The 19,128-nt window shown below is 34.7% G+C and overlaps 1 protein-coding gene across 14 annotated transcripts in view; it reads right to left on the reverse strand.

The window, feature by feature from the left end:
• Kdm6a (lysine demethylase 6A) overlaps positions 1 to 19,128 on the reverse strand; it is an 87,717-nt gene that overhangs the window by 25,421 nt on the left and 43,168 nt on the right. For 3 of the 14 annotated variants that reach the window (XM_040733678.1, XM_040733677.1, XM_040733688.1), the window contains 11 exons: positions 14,630 to 14,684; positions 12,404 to 12,438; positions 9,577 to 9,670; positions 6,777 to 6,903; positions 5,833 to 5,931; positions 5,483 to 5,702; positions 4,795 to 4,929; positions 4,182 to 4,337; positions 3,547 to 3,642; positions 2,134 to 2,235; positions 917 to 1,312 (listed from right to left, as the gene is read on the reverse strand). In XM_040733678.1, the coding sequence (XP_040589612.1) occupies positions 917 to 1,312; positions 2,134 to 2,235; positions 3,547 to 3,642; positions 4,182 to 4,337; positions 4,795 to 4,929; positions 5,483 to 5,702; positions 5,833 to 5,931; positions 6,777 to 6,903; positions 9,577 to 9,670; positions 12,404 to 12,438; positions 14,630 to 14,684 (1,515 nt within the window). The remainder of the gene's footprint in view (positions 1 to 916; positions 1,313 to 2,133; positions 2,236 to 3,546; positions 3,643 to 4,181; positions 4,338 to 4,794; positions 4,930 to 5,482; positions 5,703 to 5,832; positions 5,932 to 6,776; positions 6,904 to 9,576; positions 9,671 to 12,403; positions 12,439 to 14,629; positions 14,685 to 19,128) is intronic. The other 11 variants (XM_040733680.1, XM_040733683.1, XM_040733681.1 and 8 more) reach the window with 6 other exon arrangements.

The following is a 19,128-nucleotide window of genomic DNA, read 5'->3' on the forward strand; positions in this document are numbered from 1 at the left end:
AGCACAAGCCAGACCTAGTAGCTCTCTTCTTGCTGTTTATGGATCTGGATGTAGAACTCTTCTCAGCTATCATGTCTGCCTGTATGCTGCCATGCTCCCCACATTTCTTTTATAAAAATTGGAATGGTCACAAATCGTGGAATTATTAAGCTACACAAAATAGGGATGTCATATGATATTTTATTGAGGGAGAAATCACTTACGTGAGAAGCCATCTCCGGGGCACAACCAGAATCCAAACAGACAGCATCTCCTTCCTCTCAGCTCTTTTAACCCCAATACGTGCTATGTACCCGTGACCATGCCTAAAGCTACGTGTACATAATGTTTCTCCCCACAGTCACAATGTATCTTCACCAACTAAGACATGGATCTGACAGCGTTATTTGATAAATACATGTAAGATATGGCTCACATTCTCCTCAATGCCCAATACCTCTTCAATTTCTTGCCAAATTACAAAAGAACCTCATGGTTCAATCTTGAATTCTTTTCCCAATCTGTTCCCACCCCTTTGTATTCTTACCCAGTCTCAATTGCTCTTCTACCTTATCAAGATATTTTAAAAATAGACTCTTCTTTCTCACACTCCATTTTGTCATTTTAGTCTCTTCTTATACTCATTCTATCTATATACACTATCTACTACTATAAAGTGAGGCATTTTGCTTATGATGCCACCATAAATTATAAGTGGATTGCAATTTATTTTCTTCTTTATTGGTAAATCTCCCAGATTATCTCCATCTGTGGAAATATTATCAAGGAAAGAAAATATATGCATAAATGCTGAATTGAAACATAACAATGACATTGCAGGGCCGGCCATATAATTAATTATAATTAACGTGTACAAACCAAATAAAGGCAAACTATTATATGAGAAGTCAACCAAAGCAGTTAGACTTTCTATTACCTGAGTGGAGTTAGAGAGTTGGTTTTTCCACGGCTCCTCTGTGCTGCTGGTCAGGTTTGTGCGGTTATGAGGTAGAGTGGGTGCGTTTCGCTGCAGGTAAGGCACGTTTCCATTACTTCCACTTCCTGTTACGTGATTATTGCCTATGGAAATAGTGTCTGTACTTCCTGGTGTTCTTGATGTGCTACAGGGAACATGGCCTGCAGAAAAGGGTCCATTGGCCAAAGCCTGTCCGGGACAGGCAGGGCGGACTCCAGGTTGAGAGACGCTAGGCATTCTGGTCAGAGCAAGCTGTGACTGCTGGCCAGAGACTGAGTTTGTAGGCAGTGATGAGTCAACTGTTGGCCCATTAGGAATTCCAGTAGGTCGTACCTGCGCAACTCCTGTTTGTCTCATCTGCAGGTAACAAATGAAAAGCAAATAAATGTAATCTGTACAGTCCACAGGAGAGACTCAGAATGTAAAAATAAACAATAATGGGCTCTGATCTGACCAACATTTCATTTCTCTAGGTCAAAAACTATCAACTTCAAAAACAAAACAAAAGCCTGTTTATTTATATGCAAGCTGTCCAGGAAAAGCAGAAGTAAGTTTCATGTTAGGGAAACATCTTGTTAGTAATGACATAAAAAAAAGGCAGCTGAAACCTATGGAAAACTCAAGAATTCATAATTCTTCAAGGAACATCATGTTTTTATACTGAGTCGAGTGGTGCAAGCCTGTAATCCCACGTATTGAGACTGAGGCAAAAAGGATCTAAACTTCAACATCAACTTAGTTAGACCTTGTCTGTGTGTGTTGGGTGGGGGTTGTGGTTGCTGTTGGGATGGAGGGCAAGGCAGGGCAGGGTTACAGCTTAGCAACAGTGTTAGCTCCTGTAACATTTACAAGTCCCTGAGTAAATAATTAATAATAATGACAGAAAAATTTAATGAAAAAGTTGGAGACATATAAAACCTTAACTAGGTTTAGTATAGCTACAAAACTACAAATGAAATACCATGGAATTAAGTAACAACAACAACAACAAAATGCTTAAAATAAAGCATTAGCTGTTCGTTTCTTAAAAACTCCACTTCCTGGTATTTTAATTAGCACAGATCACAAAATTCTACCATATAAGCAGACATGAGTATGGGTGAGTTCTAAAACGATGCTACAGTCAACAATAAGTACACAAAATTATATCAAATTTTAGAGGAAAGTGCTATACATACTTGGTGTTGCTGCATTAAGACAAACTGACTTTCTAGCTGTTCCAGCATTAGTTTCTGTGCTGGATTTAAGTTATTTCTATTTGTACGGAGCTGTTCCAAATGCTAGAGAAAAAAAGGGAGAATATAATTGAAGACATATCTAAAAAAAAAAAGATAAGAAAGCTAACAAATCTGCGAAACCTTTATCTGAAACAATTAGAAAAACTCAGAACCACTATCAGGTTAGACACTGATTTCTGATCAACAACAATCTTTAGGTCTTTTAAAAAGTTTAAGAAGCAAAAGGAAGAACTAAGTATTCATCCAAACATGGCTTATTATGATGTGATTTTTGGGAGAGAGGGGCATGAAATTGTACTAATACAGCAATTTTCCATGTTGATACAGAAATGCTTCAAGCTTAAATTGATTGGAACAGGAAAAGTTTGAAGACACAATGAAAATCTAAAATTAATGATCAACTTAGACAATAGTATGGTATATATAAAGAAATATCATCTGTTCATATAGCAAGTAGGCTATATATTGATTTGAGGTCTATAAAGGACAGTAATAGAGGTGGCATCTTTTAAGATCCCCTAGTGGATTTCTAAAAAACAAGAAAAGCTAAATTTACAATTTAATCCCTTTTCAGTCCTAACATGATATTATGGCGATAGCTTGGGAGGCATTAGGCTTGATGGTAAAACTAGTATTAATGTCTCTTCATTCACAACTTCAGGTAAGAATGTAACCCTTCCATTGACCTTAGTACCCTCAGCATATGATCTTCTTTCTGTATTTTCTCTTAGTAAGTAAAAAAAACTTTACCTGTTCACTTAGAGGAAGCACTGTGCAGCTTCTCTTTGGTATTCTGCACATGTTGGTATCATTATTCTTGTGGTTTGTGGTCATACTAAAACAGTTGTTTTGATAAATGAGATGGCTACTAAGTGATTAATGTAACAGTCTGAACACATTGGAAAACGAGATGATTGATGTCACTGGTAGTATAGAGTGGGATTTCATTATATCACTAGGGTGTTATAATTTAAAAATTTATCAGGGGTTTATTTCTGAAAATTTTCATTGGACCATGAGTGACCATACTTAAGTTAAATAACTTGGACATACATAATACATCTCTGCAAAAACAGGTAAGAAACAAGATCAGAGAATTATTGCAGGGGAGGGGATCAGTAAGTTAGAATAGAAGCTGAAAGAAGATTTTATCCTATGTAATCTATGTTGATACTTTATACATATGAATACATTGGCTTATCCAAAAAGAGAAGCAAATGGGGAACAAAACAGAATTATCTTCATTATTCTGGTAAATGTTGTGTCCTCAGTTTCCTATCATTCAACTTTGAGAATTACTAACAGTTCACGATTTGTGTTACATAATTTTTCTTTACAACATATTTAACATACCTGTAATTTCTGTGGTGTCAAACACCATGAATGAGTTTGTTGCTGTACTGGAGGATGTGGCACAGCATGGCCACCACTCCAATTATCAGAAGTATTCTGAGGAAAATTGATAAAAAGAAACATTAAAGAATATTTGGTTAAGGAATAGACTAACAATAACTAAGGACTAACGAAGGCTAAATGACTATGAAGTAGAATATTTACATATGAAAAGATATTAAATTCATTAAAAATAATTTATATGCACATTAAACTTGATATTAATTTTTCTTAAAATGCTGATTATGTAATAAGCCACCCCAAAAAAAAAGCCCACCCATAAACTATGGCCCAAATGACTAGCCTATAATACCACACTATCCACTAGGCTTCAATGTTGGTAAAAAGTGATGATGAAAAGTGTGCTGATACCTTAACGGCAGGGAAATGGATAAAATGATTTGATGAATGCAAATCTATCCCTATTTTATTTAATATGATTGTTAAGAGTTTGGGAAGGGAAAACTCAAACCTTTTATTCTTCTGATGTCCACAGATTTAAAGTAAAGGACAGGAAATGTTCAAACTGCACAATTAGAGGGCAGTTGGAGCTCCCTTTTTTTGACTGGGATTTTCTATTTCTCTAGGACATATACCTTTGTTGGACTAGATGTTCTTTTCCTCTTGGCAGGACTGGACAGGTCATCTACTTGGCTAGGAGGAATCATGTGTAGTGGAATAGACTGCTGTGAAACTGGTGTTTGACTGAGGCCTAACACAGGTTCAGTATTTGGATGATGAGGTTTACATGCCTAAGAATCACAGAAGGAAGACAAAAATAGGGTGCTATATATTCTTACTTCATTCCTTCAAATTATAAAATTATACAAGCTGTATACTTTTCAAAATTATGTGGACATCTCTGCAATTATTTAAAGTCAAAAATCAATGAATCATCATCAATGGAGTAATGTGTACCTTCCTTTGAAAATCTTCTTTGAAAAATGAAATAAACCACTGCAACATTATTTAAGAAATCTTGCAAAATCATGAAAATGCATAAAGGTTCTAAGTTGGTGACCCCAGATTTTTATTCCCGTACCAGAGGGACTTTTATTTTATCTAAATTCCCTTAGCACTTCAATGAAAAGGCTATTTATTATTCATTTTAAAAAAGCCTGCTATGCTTACTTAAAATAAGCTTGAATACTACAGATTGTAAAGAACCCTTAAAGCTGGGCACCTGCAGAACATAACCCAACTTCTCACCTGCTGTGCTGTGTTCATGGCACCCTGCCTGGAGGTAAGCTCTGCGGGGATTGGTAGGCTCCATGCCTCCTCAATACTAGGAAGTAATTTAGTTTTATTCTGTAGACTACCTTGTGGAAGGTTACACAACTGAGCCTAGGAAAAATTATGTAAAAAGCAAATTTAACACAAGCCTACTTGAGTAAGAGTTAAGTCCACTAAATCTTTCTAAGTGCTATTTTTTTTTTTTTTTAAAGAAAATAGATTCTAAATTTGGGGCCTTAGAAAGATACTAAGTATAAGGAGGGTAACCAGAATATAAACCTTTGTGAGAATTAAAACATAACTAGGCTGTTTCCAGGGTCCTCATTAGCTGTCTTCTCGTGAAACTTGAAGCAAGAGTGAAAGACAGTGTTTGTGTTCTTTTCCTTAAAATGCTATGACAACTTAAAAATGTAGACAGTACACTGAAAAAAACTTACACAAATTAACATGCATCAAAGTGCAAAAGAGCATTTAAAAATATTGCTTATCTCACTTAAAATGAAAAGTAAGACAATATTATAAAGCTATGGTATGTTTACAAAATATGGAAACAGATTATAGACATCCAAAGACAACTAGACAAAATTTCCAGCCACCCTATTCCTGCCTGAATGTTCTGGGGGAAAATGGGGCTTTAAAAAAAATCGCTATTTAAAAATTTTACCTGTAAATATTTAATCCGTGCTGCAAGCGCAGAGGTATTACTACAATTTTTGCTTCTAGATGCATTTAAATAGCATTTAATAGCATCCTGAGGCTGGTTGCAGGATTCATAGAGAGTGCCTAGATCCATCCAAGCTGCAGCATGGCCATGGTCCAATTGTACAGCACATATATAGGCCTGTAAAGCATCCATAGGCTGATTTTGCTGTTGATAGAGCACACTAAAAAGAGAAATGAAGGAAAAGTAAGTTAACTAAGAATAACTGGTTGTATAGCATGATTTTTATTACAAAGTAAATTACATGACGAAACCATCTTTTATGCCAATATTAATTTTAGACAAAGTCTTACCCTATTGAACACCATGTATCTGCGCTTGCTTCTGATTTATCAATAGACTGCCTGTAAGATATAAACGCATCCTGAACTTTCCCAATACTTGAATAGCACCTGAGAAGAAGAGGGAAGGGGGGTTAAGAAAATTCCATCAACACCAAAACAAATTATATTTATTTGCTTAAAAAGGGTTATACATCAAAGCAAAAACTCTTAAAAATATATTATGCTAACAGCTAGGTACATGGGTATATATACTGAAGGCAATTGCAATATATGACAATTAGAAAATCAAAATTGTATTATAGTCTTTCTTAAGTGTGCTAAAGTATACTGTAATGATTCAATCTATTAAAATAAGTATAAGCCATACCACTTCCAAGATTACAATACTGAAGAGTTGAACAAAGATCCTTCACATTCTGCTTTTTTATCTTGACCTCCAGTTTTACAGACAGAATAGAGTTCAAGACCCCAAAACCACATGTTTTTAGTAAGAGCTAATGAATTTCTCTTTTCTTAAATAATAAAAGGCAAATACTCTTTTATTTATAAAAATGCTAATGTAATAATGGTTAGTCTGTAAGTATCATTAACAAGTGAAAGTGTGACCTGAGGTCTGCTACGTATCAAATGCTAGCACTCATGAGGAATGGCACACAAGCAGTTCACTGAAAACAGTAGTGTGTGATAGGACCTTTTTAAAAAACTAGCAACAATTCAGGTTAAATGAAAAATTAAAATAGGAAATGTCTTCTAAAGAAGACAGGCTATGAGAAAAATATTATAGTTAAAAGCTTTCTTCTATCATTTACCTTTGAGGAATCTTTATTATAATGTATTAAAAAGAGGAAATATAATGTTCAAGGTATAAATGTATGCTAACATTTGAGGTTGTAATTAAAATCTCTTAGCTATAACTATCAACAGCAAAATCTAATTCTCTGGTTAAATTTTACCTTCCAAGGAAATACCAGGACTGGCCAGAATTTGGATCTGCTTCCAATGATTTCTGGAGATACTGAATAGCAAAACTTTCCTTGGTGGCTTTATCTCCCAGGAGATCCACAGTGTGATGCATCCAACCTTTAAGACATTAACATACTTTCATTTTTAAGAATATGAAGCAGAAAATTAACAAAAATAACCTTTTCCATCAATGTATTATTGATCTACTTCAGAAAACACATTGTGGTATTTTAGAACTACTAATTCTTGCAATAAGAAAGTCTTTCTCGTACGAAGGTAATGCCTAAGAGATGAACAGCTTTTAAAAGAAATTAAAAGTTTAAAAATAATCACTTAACACATAGTAATTAAATTCTAGATAAATCCACAAATCTACCATTAATTGAAAATGTCCACTCTAAATGTATACATTATCGATCAAAATAATAAATAACAAGACTGTATTATCTACTAATACAAAGAACATGGGAATATAATACATACTATTCCACATAAAAATTAAGTATAAAGAGTGTCCAAAACATTCTATTGGTTCTATATTTACTTCCAAGGAATAAATATGAAAGTGCATAACTAATGACAGTTCTGATTAAGATGCATGCACAATCCCACCTCCCTGGCAAAAAAAAACAAATTCACTTAATTTTGAAAAACAGAACTATATGAAAACTGTATCCAAATACTTACTACCACAAAATACCTAATAAACTTTTCTAAAGAATGTGATCAGGGGACTGGAGATGGCTCAGCTGTTAAGAGTACTAGATGTTGTTTTGGAGATAGTTCCATGGGATGTGTACCCACAACTGTTTAGTGGAGTCTTGTGTCTGTAAGACTGGTTTCATCTGTGAGGCTGTTTGATCTGGAAATACCTATAAAACGGAATGTGCATATACCACTGTAGCCAGCACTTCCTTTCCTTGGGATCTGCCCCAGTAGAGGCCTCACAAGCGTGCACAGAGAGACTTTGTGTGTGAAGGTGCACACCACAGCACCATTTATGAGGCAAAGAACTGAGGGCAGCACTCCCCCTCCCCCCACATTGTTTTCTGGGAGGCTGCTTAGCTGAGCTGTGGTACTTCACCTCTAGAGGCATTTTTCAAAGCAGACTTTTGAAGCACACATAGATCAATGTTAACATGTTTGATTCTGCTGGTGGGTATATGTATGTCTGTTACATAAATGAATACCCCTCAGTATTTATGAGGAGCTCAGGTGAAAAGTGAACACAGAAAGTTTGAAAAAATAAAAGAGTACTAGATGTTTGTTTAAGAGAACCTGGGTTTAATTCCCAGCTTCTATAAACTAATTCCAGGGATGAGATGATTGCTGGGTTGTTTTTTTTTTTGTTTTGTTTCGTTTTTTGGGGGGGTTGTTTTTTAACCTAGGCTAGGTGAACTCAGAGATCTGTCTGCCTCCCAAATGCTGGGATTCAAGGTATGTAAGCTCAGCCTGATGACATCATCAGAACTTGGAAGGAAACATATCATACGTACACAGACATAGATATAAGGAAAACGACCATACACATAAATTATAAAATTAAAAAAAGAAAGAATTTAAGTAGCTAACCAAGCAAAAACGACACCATAGACTACTATATTCTAAATCTTTGAAATGCATAATATCAATTGAAGCTTGCCAGTAGAGCACATTTCAATCACTCTATAAAATTAGTTTTGTTCTTTGTAGTCTATAGCACATGAACCAATGACATTTGAAATTTAACCAAATATATTTTACATTAAAACCAATCTCTCCCTCCCTCCCTTCCTCCTTTTCTCTCTCTCTCTCTCACACACACATACACACAGGCCAGGGCTTCTCTGTATAGCTTTGGAGTCTATCCTGGCACTCACTCTGTAGACCAGGCTGGTCTTGAACTAACAGAGATCTACCTGGTGCTGCCTCCCAGGAGTGCTGGGATTAAAGGCTTGAGTCACCATGCCCGGCCTCCAATCTATTTCTTACATTTAAACAATTAACTGATAAATAATTTTGAAGGCACCACACTTGGTTTTCTCTTACCTAAAAACCCAAAACATTTTCATTGTACTAGCAACATATTTAAATCTAAAAGTAAAAATTCACATTACTCAAACACTAAGTATTTTGATATGCTTATAATTCTTAAAAATATAGACAGTTTCAATAAAATTCTAATAGCTAACAGGTAAAACCAAAGGTTTCATACGAATGTTTGGTGGTTTGAATGAAATGAGCCCTAGAGTCTTGGGCACTTAAATATCTGGCCCGCAGTATATGACACTGTTTGGATAGGATTAGGAGGTATGGTTTCCTTGTAGGAAGTAGGCTTGAGTTTTCAAAAGCTCCCTGTGATCATTCTCAGTTAATGCTCTTGCTCTCTGTCCCCCCCTCCCCTACCTGCCCCTTCTGATTTTGGTTTATGTTTGGAGATGTGCGCTTTCAGTTATTCCTCCCAACACACATGCCTGCTTCCATGTTTCCCTGCCATGACATGATAGATTCTTATCCTTCTGGTGACATAAGACCAAAATAAATCCTCCTTTATACAAGTTGCTTTGTATAAAGTAACAAAAGTAACTAATACAGCAGGCAAAGTATTCATTATGTATAGTCAATAACAATAGATCTGTTCAACTGACTTAAAATTACACACACACAAAAAAATACTACACACGCACACGCGCACACACGCACCCGGCAGCATTAGTTAGACGAAGATGGTAAAAGCTTGACAGACGGTTCCAATTTTTATCAACTCTGCAAAATATACAGGAAAACACATTAAGACACACAAGTACTTACCTAATTGTTGTAAGACAGTTGCTTTTACTTGTGCAGAAAGGTTTTCTGCCTGCAAAAGTTGCTCATAAGCTTCTTTTGCAGAATGATACTTCCTCTAAAAAACAGAAAAAGAAATTTAGAGAAAAATAAAACCAATAATATTTAAAGAACTATATAATATTTATTCTTCTTTGGCACATTTTAAAAACCTAGATGAAAGTAAAAAGTACTGATTTGATTACTGAATATTTCTTTTTAACACTAAACAGGTTAAAAAAGGAATGTTCCATGTACCTAATGCTAGTAATAATACCCACTATAACAAAGTATCATTAAAATGTGACCTTTTAAGTATTTGCTAATAGCTAAAACCATCTCAAATTATTTAATAATGAAAATCATCTCAAATATACTTAAAAACATTAACACAACCAGAGTAGTCTCTTTCTAGTGTAAAATCTGTCTGCTTAGAAACAAGCTTCCAAGAAACTTGATAGTGTAGAACACATGCAAAAAAGAATGCTATAATAAAATCACAGGCACAAATGTAATTAGAACATAAGTTATAAACATATACTTTCCAGAATATGAAATCTTACGCAAATATAACACCTACAATTTCAAATATATCACAACACCCATAAATATAGTATAATAATGCTTACAGTATTTTCAAGTTCCATAGGCAAACCTCTAAATGCAACAATTTACCCACAACACTTTCCTCAAAGTTTCAACATGACTAAAAGCTATTATCACAACAAAGTTTAAAGCTACACTTTCAAAACAAGAGGAAAGGCTAAAAATGAAAAGCTTGCAAACAGTGCATTTAAATTATACTTTGTAGAACAATAGGTTGCAGTGGCTTTTATTTTTATTACTATGCTACCATTTAACTGCCTGAGTGAAATAAATCTTAAAAACAATAGAGAAAAATACAAAACTGGCTAGCAAATCACTTACACTATGATCTAACATCTACAAATTAATATAAAAGGTAATGTCTAATTTTTCTATCTACAGAATCATTCTAAGAATCAAATGAATTTAATAAACAGCATTGAAAACAACTAAGGAACTACACTATATATAAAACACATTATTTCAAAATTGAGGGAACATTTTAGACAACTGCAGGGTAAGATTATCGGCACTTATTAACCAAACTTCTATTTATTTAATCTTCAAAGGTTGAGTAGGCAGTTACTGAAGTATATTGAATCTAATTGCTTCAGTAAAAAAGTACTCGTTGAACATCTAATACGTAATGGAAATGTTTGGGACTACAATGTAGCTTGAAGACTGAAGACAGAAAAACAAAAAATAGTGATAGCATGTTTTGGAGAAAAATGTACAAATGGTTAGAATACTAGAACTCTGATCATTTGCCTGCGTTATAATAATATAATGGAGACAATGAGCTATTTCAACAAATACAATCAGATTTATACCTTAGAAAGATTATACCTTGTGAACTATCTCAATGCTACTACACACCCAAAAACTAGAAATACAAAACAATGACATACTCAAAAATATATTTGCACCACAACAAGAAACAACGTTGGCTTTTTGCCTCATATTACATACAAAACAATGAGAACTGCATTAAGTGAATTCAGTGAACATGACAAAACAGCACAAATTACCTAGACTGCACTGTGATATCGTTTCTCAAAACAATAAAACTTTAAATTTAAAATAAGTTGGAGAGATGGTTGAGTGTTTATTGCTGTTGAAGAGGACGGGGATTCCATTCATAGCATCCACATCAGATGGAACAGCCTATAAATCCAAGGGCACCTGAACACATACATGTGCACACAACTCAGATAGGCAAGCAGGCAAACGTATTAACAAGGGACGCACACTTACACATGTGGTGATATTTTGTTTATGGTCTAACAAATAATGCTTGCCTAAAGATCAGAGTACAAAACTAGCCACACTAGTCAGCCTTAGAAGTCAGGCACTAGGGAGTCAAAGGTAGACGATATCTGTGAGTTCAAGACTGGGCCTTGAACTCAATCGATCCAGTCTAAAAGAGAAACAGAGCTCACACAAAGATGATTTCAGTACTTGGGCTCCCACGCCTTTAATCCCAGCACTAGAGAGGAATATAAGGGAGGAAGAGGCAGGCACTCAAGGAGTCTGAGAACAGTGCAGCCAGTCAGGGGCAGTCTGAGGTTCCGGGGATCAGCCTGAGCATTCCTAGCGGTTGGCTGCTTTGCTTCTCTGATCTTCAGCATTAACCCCAATATCTTGACTCTAAGTTTTTATTAAGGCCAAAGAGAATCCGTGTTACCTATACAAACACCACACTTACACACCCACACATAAAGAGGGCAAAGATGAGAAATATGGGTTCTAAACAACAACAACAAAATCAACATATAAAAGATTAAATAAAGTCTCTTAATAAAAATTAGGTAAACATAGCTTAAAAAGGAAAAAGCACATTTGGGAGGGGGTTGTTTGGTGCTTAAAGGAAGGGTTTCCCTGTGTAAGCTCTGGCTGTCCTGGCACTCACTCTGTAGACTGGCATGGCCTCAAACTCACAGGGATAAACATGATTTGCCTCTCCAATGCTGGGATTAAAGGCATGAGTCATTGCTGTCTGGCCTTAAACACAAATTAGTTGGAGATGAAACAAAATGCTACTTGACACACACACAGTGACTGATAGTATCATTTAAAAACTTGTATACCCGCTGATGAAGCAAGTAAACGAGTATAAATGCATAACATAATGCATTAAGTGAACTGAATACAATTAATTTCATTAGTGCATGATATATACATGACACCGTATATTTCTTTTTGATTTGGGTGAGATTAAAGCACTTACCTGAGTTTCATATAAGTGGGCAATGTGAAACTGAACTGCAAAGGACGATAGAAAACAAAACCCAGTCAGTAACAATACAGAAAACTTTGGAGAAAATTAGGAAAGGATAACAAAACAGAAAATAAGCAAGCATGGCTTATATTACAGTTTTAAGGATAGGAACATAACATTTATTTGATTTTAATAAAAAATATACAATCATACTGAAGAAACAGAATAAACTATATGTAGCCACTGTTGGTCATCATGAAAGTAAAAATCGCTAACTATTATTAGTATAATAGTTATAGCAAGTAAGTATACATAAGTCAACAATACATAAATTAAAACTTACATTTCAGGGTTATATTACACAGAAACAACACTTATTAAAGTTATAGACCAGTATATGGTAGTAACAAGGGGGTTGACGGGTTAATTTTTTTAAGTCCTTCAGAGTTAGATTGCATCATAAACAAAAATGTTGAAAAGAAGAGGAAAATCGCTTGGCTTTTATTTTCCCATCTTCCTGATACACGTGCCTGAGTGCGTGCGTGCGTGCGTGCGTGCGTGCGTGCGTGTGTTTACCTGGATTTCAAGGACTCTTGAGAGTTTATGTAACTCTGTAAAAATAAGGTCCAAAGATGTCATTAAGTGTTGAGGGAGGCTTGTTATCAATGTAGACTTTTGAATTTACAACTCTGACACTATGGGCAAAGTTTGAAAGGCTGCCTTTTTATTCATTTCTGTGGGTGATTCTTGATGCCTCAACACTAGGTGAACAATGTCATACAAGCAAGGTAAGAGAACAAAGCAAAACATATAGAGAATTTTCAAATAATGTGGGGTGATAGTTTTATTATATTATGTTAAACATCAGATATGTGAAAATTAAAATATATTTAGAAAATGAAAAACACAAAAGTAATAAATTATAAGTTAAACAGAAGGGAATGAAGAGTTTTTGACCATTCTTCACTATCTACTCTTGTAGAGAATTCCAGTTGTCAATTTCCTTATTGTGTTGAAACTTCTTACCAGGAACATTTTTTTTCTATACTGTTGTCTAAAACATCAACAGCTAATTGGCGTTATATACTACCATTCTAAACTAGGTATTACAAAAGTAATACCAGAAAGAAACTATTTTATCCCAAGACAATCTTACAATGAAAAGTCTCATATCACTATGACTCTGCTTTTCAAATGATAAACTGCAACTTACACTTCTTAAATAAATACTGCTTGACGCATTTCTCCTAGAGAAACTGTTTTCAAAGCTCACTTTACTTATTTATAACTTAGACTTCTTTTGTGGAGGGGTGAGTATGCTCCATGACAGAGCTACCACTGCAGCTTGCTCAAGCTGTCAATCCGTATTATATTAAAAATTCTACAATTTCTCACTAATCTAAAACCCTGAAGCTACTTTTCACTAACACATTTCTATACTGCTGTCTAAACAAAAGAAGATTGGGGTGTGGGTGCTAGACGTGCTCAACTCTTTGCTTTCTCTGCACAGAATGTTTAACTGTTCTCTTTCCACTTCTCCCTTAACAAGGAAAGAATACTAAGGAGGAAGAGATGGGGCAAGATAAAGAAAAGGAGAACCCCAAATCCACTGAATAACTTGAAATTTTCATGCAGTGTTAGTTTTATTTTTCAAAAATTTAAAAATCTACATCAAAATAAAAATAACTCTTCAATTATCTATTAGTTACTTTAAGGTATACTGCATGAATACATTAGAACATATACAGTGATAAACATATCAGCCCATCAGCTCCTAGAAAGAAATTTATACAAAAACAGAAAACCACCGGATCAAAACACACATCACAACATCATTCTTCTTTAATTAACTGAAAAATGTCACCTCAAACTTTGTGCATGACGTATCAAACTACAATAATGTCAAAGTATTTTTAATAATTTTAACGTCACATATCATAGTGAGCTCCCACATTAATTTTTGCATATCTGCTAAATGACTGGCAAACACTATTTGTAATCCATTTAAATCATTTTTTAAAATCAACCTTATTCATCAGACCATTTCACTACCTATCTGTTTCAGACAAACTGGTGACAATTCTATATGTACAAGTAGCCGTAGCAGACAATAGTTACACTCAATAATTCTAGAAGAAATAAAGCGCCCAGCATTTGTTAACATGATAGTAAGTACTGTCATCAATTTTAACAAACTGATCTTTACAGATATATCGATAAGTATTTAATACTTACTTTCAGCATTGGACAAAGTGCAGGGATTACAGTCAACCAGAGCTAACTGAAAATGCTGCAAACAAAGGAAAGAAGAAAGTCAATGCATAAAAAACATTTATCCTATGAATAGATCTTAAAATATTTTTCAAGTATGTTCCAAAAATAGTGAATGAGAATTACTTTGGCCATTTACTGCTCGCTCATAACTGAGATATGTTTACTACTGGGTATTGTCTTGAAACAGGTCAGAGTAGATAACTGGAAGAATCAATCTCATCAAGTTACCCTATGTATCATTTTATTTATGAAAAGGCTTTAGATTTTAAGTATCTAAGTAAATAGGGAGTGTTATTAAGCAATTTAAATACAACATATATTTTATTAATTTCTTTTTTGGAAAAATTCTGGGGAAGCAAACCTAGAGTCTCCTGAGTGCCAGGCAAGCACCCAATCAACTGACTTCCATCTCCACCTCTGTATCGCCATTTTTAAGAATGTTAAGTCCAAGCAAGTCTAATAGTACTTACTGTCCAGGCACTTTTTATCTCGAAGTGAAACAAACTTTTGCAAGCAAAACTTTCATTATAGAAACTGTCATGAAGGATAAAACTACCTGCCTTCACTGATTCTTCAAGTAACTGTACTTAGGTGCCTTATAATTAGCCCATATTCAAATATAAAATATGATTTTTCCTTTAAAATGTATACATACAATTTGCTTAATTTCTCAGGCAACATTAAACGTACTACAAGCATATATAAAATACATGCTAACATCAGCACTTAAAATAAATTTTTTAAAATTTAAGAACACTTAGTGACATACCTAGTTTAGCAAAAATTATATTGAACATACAAACAAATTTGAAAAAGATAAGCAAGTATTATAGAGTTGGTATAAATTTAAAGTTAAATAAACAAAAAATCTCTACAATACTCTGAAAACATTACACAAATATATAAATATATATTCTAATTTTCCAGACTTCCACAAAACTTTTTAAAGTAATAAAAAATCATAAATCATTTTTAAAAACATAACCAACTTTAATAGACATATTTTATTTATACTCAAACAATCTATAATAATTACTTTTCGTGGTGGCAATTATTATATGTAAGCACTAAGAGAACTAACTTTCATCAAGAGAAATTCTATCAACAAGTATTAAGTATTGGATTTCAACATGAAAACAACAAAACTGCACTTGATGAGTTTGATCCCCTCAAGTAATAAGAATAAACTGTCAGTTACCTATCACTATATGGAAAGTGAGAAAAGTAATTTGATTAAGAGTAGCTTAAATGTACAATCACAAATGTCTATTACATACATGGAAACTCAAGCTAGCCTCTGCATTTGTAGCTTTCTTAAATCTTAGGGCTTGTAGTAATTTCTGAATGGCTAAACTAAAAGAGAACTAACTACAAAAGCAAGTTCAACATCTGATACTTCAAAGACTGCTTGGCCTTTCTTTGGTCTAGCAAACAGATTTTTATGTCTTCACCATCCCTTTAGTATACCTCCACAGCAATGGAAAATAGCCGATTTTAAGAAGCACCAGTAGCCTGAGAGTAAAGCAGCCTTTCCTCTAGACAGAAAGAGAAGCAGGCAGAGCAATCACACTTTCAGTATGCACTGTCAATTAAGTTTGATCTAGCTTATAAGTAGAAATTCATATATGACAGAAGACAGTCCTTCTGAACTTAGGAAACAAAGGCAACAACTGAACTAAAAGGAAACAGCCTTGAAAAGACAGTCCAAGTTTTCCTGATTTCACAGAAATGCTGAAAGGAAGATCATGTATCTGCAGTCAAGATTCTGCATAAAAACCTGGCATAAATCATTTTGGTCACATATTTATATAATGATTGAAAGTATTAAAAGCAGAAACCAAATTACTGGTGCATTGGTTGGGTCAAATCTCTAAAGAGAAAAGACAGAGGAAAATCACTGAGCAAAAGAATATATATTCAAATCATACATTAAAAAAATGGAAAACCAGCACTCAGCAGGCAGATCTCTGTGAGTTCCAGGTCAGCCTGGTTAACAGAGCAAGTTCCAGGACAGACTCCAAAATTACACAGAGAAACCCTGTTTCAAAAAACCAAAACAAACAAACAAACAAACACACACACACACACACACCTATTAACAGATGAACCATAGACACAATTGAGAAACATTTGTACATCACACCAAAATACTGCAATGCTAAAATGACTTGGTAGTATAGAACAAATATCAGAAGGGGCTTCTGCAGTCAAAAGAACTATATACAAACACAAAGACTTAATTTCTTTATTTGTCTACAAAAAAGAAAAGTTTTCAAGCAAAAAGGTTTACCTAAGATATGCCCTTAATATTACAGTGATTTTTTTTTCCTCACAATTTTATGCAGTTTGAAGCACTGCAAATTCTGTTGGCATTTATGAGTACCTGTGCCTGGTACCTAGAGAGGTCTGAAGAGGGCATCAAATCCTTGGGGGAGGGGGGACACAACACGGATGGACACGACACACAACTGAAATTATAGACAGCTGTAAGTTATCGTGCGGATGCAAGGAATTGAGCCTAAGTCCAATCCAGGCCCTTAATACCTTTATGACCAACATCAACTTTTGTTCTAAACGGTTTGGACTTACTCAATATTTCACAATTATGTCATTTGCTCTAATACCCTATGGAACTTGACTTCTAATTGAAGGCTGAAATCTATACTCAACATAAAATGAACTTTTAAAATTTCTCTTTAAAGTGCTTCATTTGTAGCTTTAGAGTCTGTCTATTCACAATTCCATGGAAAGTGTGAATTTTTTCCTATTTACTTGAAAATTATTAATTTAAAGCAATATTTGGATTATAAACCCAATCCAGGATGTTTTGATTCAATAAGTGTTGGTGGTATTCAAACAATCTGTATATGGTTCCAATACAAAAACAGCAGTTTTAGATGGCACTATTCTGAGGTTTTTATTTTGTGTGCTTGTCCCTAGAAACAATCATTTCAGAAGATATAAACAAGGTAGGTCCATAGGGAAAACTGTTATCTGCATTCAAGGAAGACGGACATAGAGTTACATGTTAGCACTGAGCGAGGTGGTACACACACCTTTAATCCTAGCACTTGGGAGAATTGGTCAAGTGGATCTGTGTGAGTTTGAGGCCAGCCTGATCTACAGAGCAAGTTCAAAAACAGCCAGTGCTACACAGAGAAACCAGGGGTGGGGGTGGGGTGGGGTGGGGGGTACATGTTAGTAACAGGCTATTATAAGTTTTGACTCTATTCCAAGGACTCTGCTATGAATAGCTACAGTACTAATGACAATGTTCACTAAAGTAAGTGTGCTACAAGGTTTTTGCTTTGTTTCTATTTTAACTTGTTAAGGGAATACAGTGAATAGATCATTAACAGGGCACCCCATCTCCCTACCCCCAACAATTAAAATAAGAAATACTTCAGGCTGAAGAAAATATTATTTTTGTAGGACCCTTAAAAACAGGGCTTTATGTATTACCCAAGAGACAGAAAGGTATGCCAGATACTGTTGCGGATCAAAGAAAATTATTTTCTTTTCATTGTTATAGTCTTCTAAGAGTATAATTTAAAATAAAAAGGACCATCTAAAGCAAGAGAAATGTAGGATGAAAGGATTTGGTTCTAGAAGGGCATGAGAGACATTCTTGACTAACGTGACCTAAGGTCCTCTCAAAGCCCTCAAACTCAGCTCATTTGGGTCTTTAAGTTACTGCTGTGACTGCTGCTAGGGCAGACTATTGTACATTATAGATCCTGACTAAGTTCAGTGAAAAAGGGATGATTCTCCTTTGAAGCTATGATCTCTTAAGTTTCTCTAACAAAAATGAAAGACAAAACACAGTGTTAGACTACTGATATTCCAATAATATTTCTAGCTATTCTTCCTGGCTCTTGGTTAACTTCAACTCAATATATTCTTAAATCAATTCTCACCTCCCAATCACAAAACCTGCTACTACTTTTCTTTCTTTCTTTCTTTCTTTCTTTCTTTCTTTCTTTCTTTCTTGTTTTGTTTTTTGAGTCAGGGCTTTTCTGCATAATAGCCTTGGCTGTCCTAGAACTCACTCTGTAAACCAAACTGCCCTTGAACTTAAGAGATCCAAATCTCTCCATACTAAGTAATGGGAATAAAGGTGTGTACCACAACCTTGTACTGTTACTTTATCACTTATTTTAGTCAACAAACTAAGTGTAGTAATTTAGATATAAAATATCCTCCCACTGGCTCATATGTTTGAATACTTGGCCCTCAGCAGGTAGAACTATTTGGGAAAGATGTGAAATCCTTATTGAGGTAGAATTTCTGCATCCTATCCACTCTCTGTCAATTCAGGTTTCTGCCCCCATGTCTTCTATTCCATGACAAATTGCAGCTCAAACTGTAACCCAAACAAAGCCTTTCTTCCTTTGAATTGCTATTCTATTACAACATCAAAATACGTAACTAATACAGGAACCGCTTCCCATATCAAGTAA

This window comes from Mesocricetus auratus, unplaced genomic scaffold (assembly GCF_017639785.1).
Source record: "Mesocricetus auratus isolate SY011 unplaced genomic scaffold, BCM_Maur_2.0 Super-Scaffold_100033, whole genome shotgun sequence".
NCBI lineage: Eukaryota > Metazoa > Chordata > Mammalia > Rodentia > Cricetidae > Mesocricetus > Mesocricetus auratus.